The sequence below is a fragment of the Chiloscyllium punctatum genome, chromosome 26, assembly GCF_047496795.1.
Source record: "Chiloscyllium punctatum isolate Juve2018m chromosome 26, sChiPun1.3, whole genome shotgun sequence".
NCBI classification, from domain to species: domain Eukaryota; kingdom Metazoa; phylum Chordata; class Chondrichthyes; order Orectolobiformes; family Hemiscylliidae; genus Chiloscyllium; species Chiloscyllium punctatum.
This window is the reverse complement of record NC_092764.1, coordinates 20,111,499-20,114,629: the sequence shown is the minus strand read 5'-3', so window position 1 is coordinate 20,114,629 and position 3,131 is coordinate 20,111,499. Positions and strand designations below refer to the sequence as shown.

Below are 3,131 nucleotides of genomic sequence, written 5' to 3'. Positions count from 1 at the left end.
CAATCCTGGGCACCTATTTGACAGCCTCGAAACTTTATGTAGTTTTCAGTAAAAGAGTGGTGTGGTGTGGTCAACTCTATGAACCGTGCAATCTGTTACTGCTCTGGCAAGCAAATCGGCAGGCAATATCACAGACTGAGTAGAAGTCAGCACGGATATAATCAGAATCCTGCATAAACCAGACAAAAGGCCAATGACAAGCCAGTATGCAATAAACCAAAAAAAAGTCCACTACGCCACATTAACTTAAGGCAAAAAAAATCGATACTGATTTATTTTGGGTTTTTTTTCAGATAAATACAGAAATTAAGATCAACTGAACTCAGAAAGGAAATGATCTTAAAAGGATCAATTACAGACCGGAGGAGTCAGGGCCTGGATCGGCAATACAGAATTGTCATTTTAAAAAAAAAAGAGATTTCGTGTTTTAGAAAAATATTATGCATCCAATAAATTAGTTCTTTGGTTTTAAACGGAGCAAATATATCGATGATAAGAACGTAATAAAAATTACACTGTACAAGGCACATGGCTATAAAACTGAGGTTGAATAACAGTTACGCTTTGGCACTTAACAATGGCTGGGGAACATTTTTAAAAAATCCAGTGAACTGAACTTTAAAATATATTAAATGGCTCTGTAACGTAGCCTCCATAGAAAATCGTACAATTTACATCAAATATAACGTCGCATCAACACCGGACAAAACGTCAGGAGAGAGAAAAAAAATCTTTTGCTGTCGAAAATGGAACGTGACTGGATTAAACAAACAACTGCAGAAACAGAACATACAAAGGCATCACTAGAATCTTGGTCCATTAAGCAGTTTAGACCCTACATTTGGCAGTTGTCACTTTCCTAAACTTTAGTTATTCAAGTAGGTATCCCTAATGTTAAGAATGTTAAACAAAATGCGTGTCTTAAGTTTTCAAACTCCTTGTACACACTTTCTAACAACAACTGGTCAACAAGTTTGGCCACACAATGTAGACTGGACTGTCACAGTCAGTAATTTTATGTGCAGTCTCAAGTTGTTTTTTTTTGCAGTTTTGTTTTCATCTCCCAATATACATTTTAAAAAAAACAATGAGAAGATAGAGAGGTTGGTTGTTAAATCAATACTTATTGCAGTCGTAGGCGTATGGTCCTGAATGCCGGTATACTGACGGTGTTGATCGGTAAGGCATTTGACAGCTCGTATTCCCGCTCACCTGATGGTCATTGAGAGCTGAGCTCTCAATGCCGAGTCGGTGGGAGTTAAACATCTCCCGCACATTGGGGAAAGTCTGCTGCTGGCTGCCGAACGTGTGGCCCGGGAGGTGGTTGAGCTCTGCGCCGTGGTTGAGGTACCAGGAAGCGGCTTGTCCCGCCGGCGCCCCCGCCTGCTGAGGGTGACTCGGGCTGAGGACACCTTCCGGCGCTGTGCTCAGATTCATGGCGTTCAGGGAGGAGCCGCCGGAATGGTCTGTGATAGCATCCTCCAGGCTGGTGGGTACCAACATGTGGCTGCTCCTGTCCCCCGCGTACAGGCTCATGGTTCTCATACTGCAATGGTAACTTCCACTCGAGTCCATGTTATGGGTGCAGCCTGGGCTGTACACGGCTTGCTGCGTTGGAGGGTAGTTCACGGGCAGCGAGGAGCCCATTCCAGTCCTCCCAGAGCTCACAGCCACGGGGCTGAGGTCCCCTGGAGGAGATGTCCTCAGTGTCATGATATTTTCCACGCTGAAGCCGGACAGGCTGCTGTTAGTGGTGTTGTGATCCGGGATGGAGTTCTCTGTCGACGCGGACGGCGTGGAGGCCACACTCCTTGGGCTGTCCTGGATCAAGCTGCCGTTGTCCGGGCTCTCCAAGCTCTCCACCTTGGTGATGACAGGCATGCCGGGCGAGCCCGCTTCGTTCTTGACCACCACCTTCTTCTCGGGGCAGGTGTCGGTCTGCGAGGCGACGTGCTGGCCCCCTTTCGCCGCTTCCTTCTGCTGCCGGTCGCGTTCCTCCTTGTCCCTGACCGCGTCCTTCTTCTTGAACCTCCGCCTCCTCCGCAAGAAGCTGCCGTTCTCGAACATGTTGTACGAGTCCGGGTCCAGCGTCCAGTAGCTGCCCTTGCCCGGCTTTTTGTCATCGCGGGGCACTTTGACGAAGCACTCGTTCAGCGACAAGTTGTGGCGGATGCTGTTCTGCCAGCCCTGTTTATTCTCGCGGTAGAATGGAAACCGGTCCATGATAAACTGATAGATCCCATTGAGAGTGATTTTCTTATCAGGCGCGTTTTGGATGGCCATGGTGATCAGGGCGATGTAGCTGTAAGGAGGCTTGACCAGGTCTTTAGGTGCCGGCTGTTGGTGATGGTGAAAAGGTCCATACGATCTCGCCATGCCTGTTGCATACTGCTCGTGGCCCGGGTACATACTCATCGGGGTGGGCATAGTGCCATAAGTGCCGGCAGCTCGGTAATAGTTTTGATCGCTGAGGTAAGGCACGACTCCAAGAGCATTGGGGTCTGACACTGGGTAACGCGCCTGCATCGCCGGGGAAGTGAGACTGATTTTTTTGGGGGGTTTTGCTTTTCGGCACAGAATGCAGCCGTGCACCGAATATTTGAGAAATTATCTTTATTGGTTGAAGGGTTGGATCCGTTTTCTCTCTCTCCCTCTCTTTCTCTTATTTTTTTGGGAAAAAAAATAAAGTCCCCTTGATTAAGAGCGCGCCCGGAGACAGTCCTAAAAGCTTTTGGGGGAAGTTTCAACAACTTTCAGAAGAGAGAGGCTTTTACGGCAGGCATGCTCCGCCCCTTCCCCAAACTTTTGGCCAATCAGAACGCGAGCTGTGGGGCGTTATTGCATATCGACACACGTAGGTGGCGTATTGTAAAAGTGAAACAGGTTTCACTGATGTTGGGGTGGGGAGGGGAGGGGGCTACCAAGATTCAGTATTGTCAATAGTTTTCTGTATTATACAGTGCTGGTAAATCAATCATATAAAGACTCCTGAGTTTTTATTTTGCGACAAAGCGCGTTTCAGCTATTGCTCTGGATCTCACGTAACCTGCACGTGAAATTGCCCTCCTTGTAGCGAAAATTTAAGAAAACACGTTTTCTCGCATGAAACACAGCCCATTGTGTGTGTTTGT

The 3,131-nt window shown here is 47.6% G+C and overlaps 1 protein-coding gene across 1 annotated transcript; it reads right to left on the bottom strand.

Moving 5' to 3' along the window:
- Positions 1 to 246: 246 nt before the first annotated feature.
- On the bottom strand, positions 247 to 2,754 carry LOC140496316 (forkhead box protein C2-like). The gene has a single exon (XM_072595917.1). The coding sequence runs from the start codon at positions 2,524 to 2,526 to the stop codon at positions 1,117 to 1,119; it is 1,410 nt and encodes a 469-aa protein (XP_072452018.1). The 5' UTR covers positions 2,527 to 2,754; the 3' UTR covers positions 247 to 1,116.
- Between the last annotated feature and the right edge of the window lie 377 nt (positions 2,755 to 3,131).

Coding starts and splice junctions, on each gene's coding strand:
- LOC140496316 (XM_072595917.1), bottom strand. CDS start 2,526: ATGCAGGCGCGTTACCCAGTGTCAGACCCCAATGCTCTTGGAGTCGTG.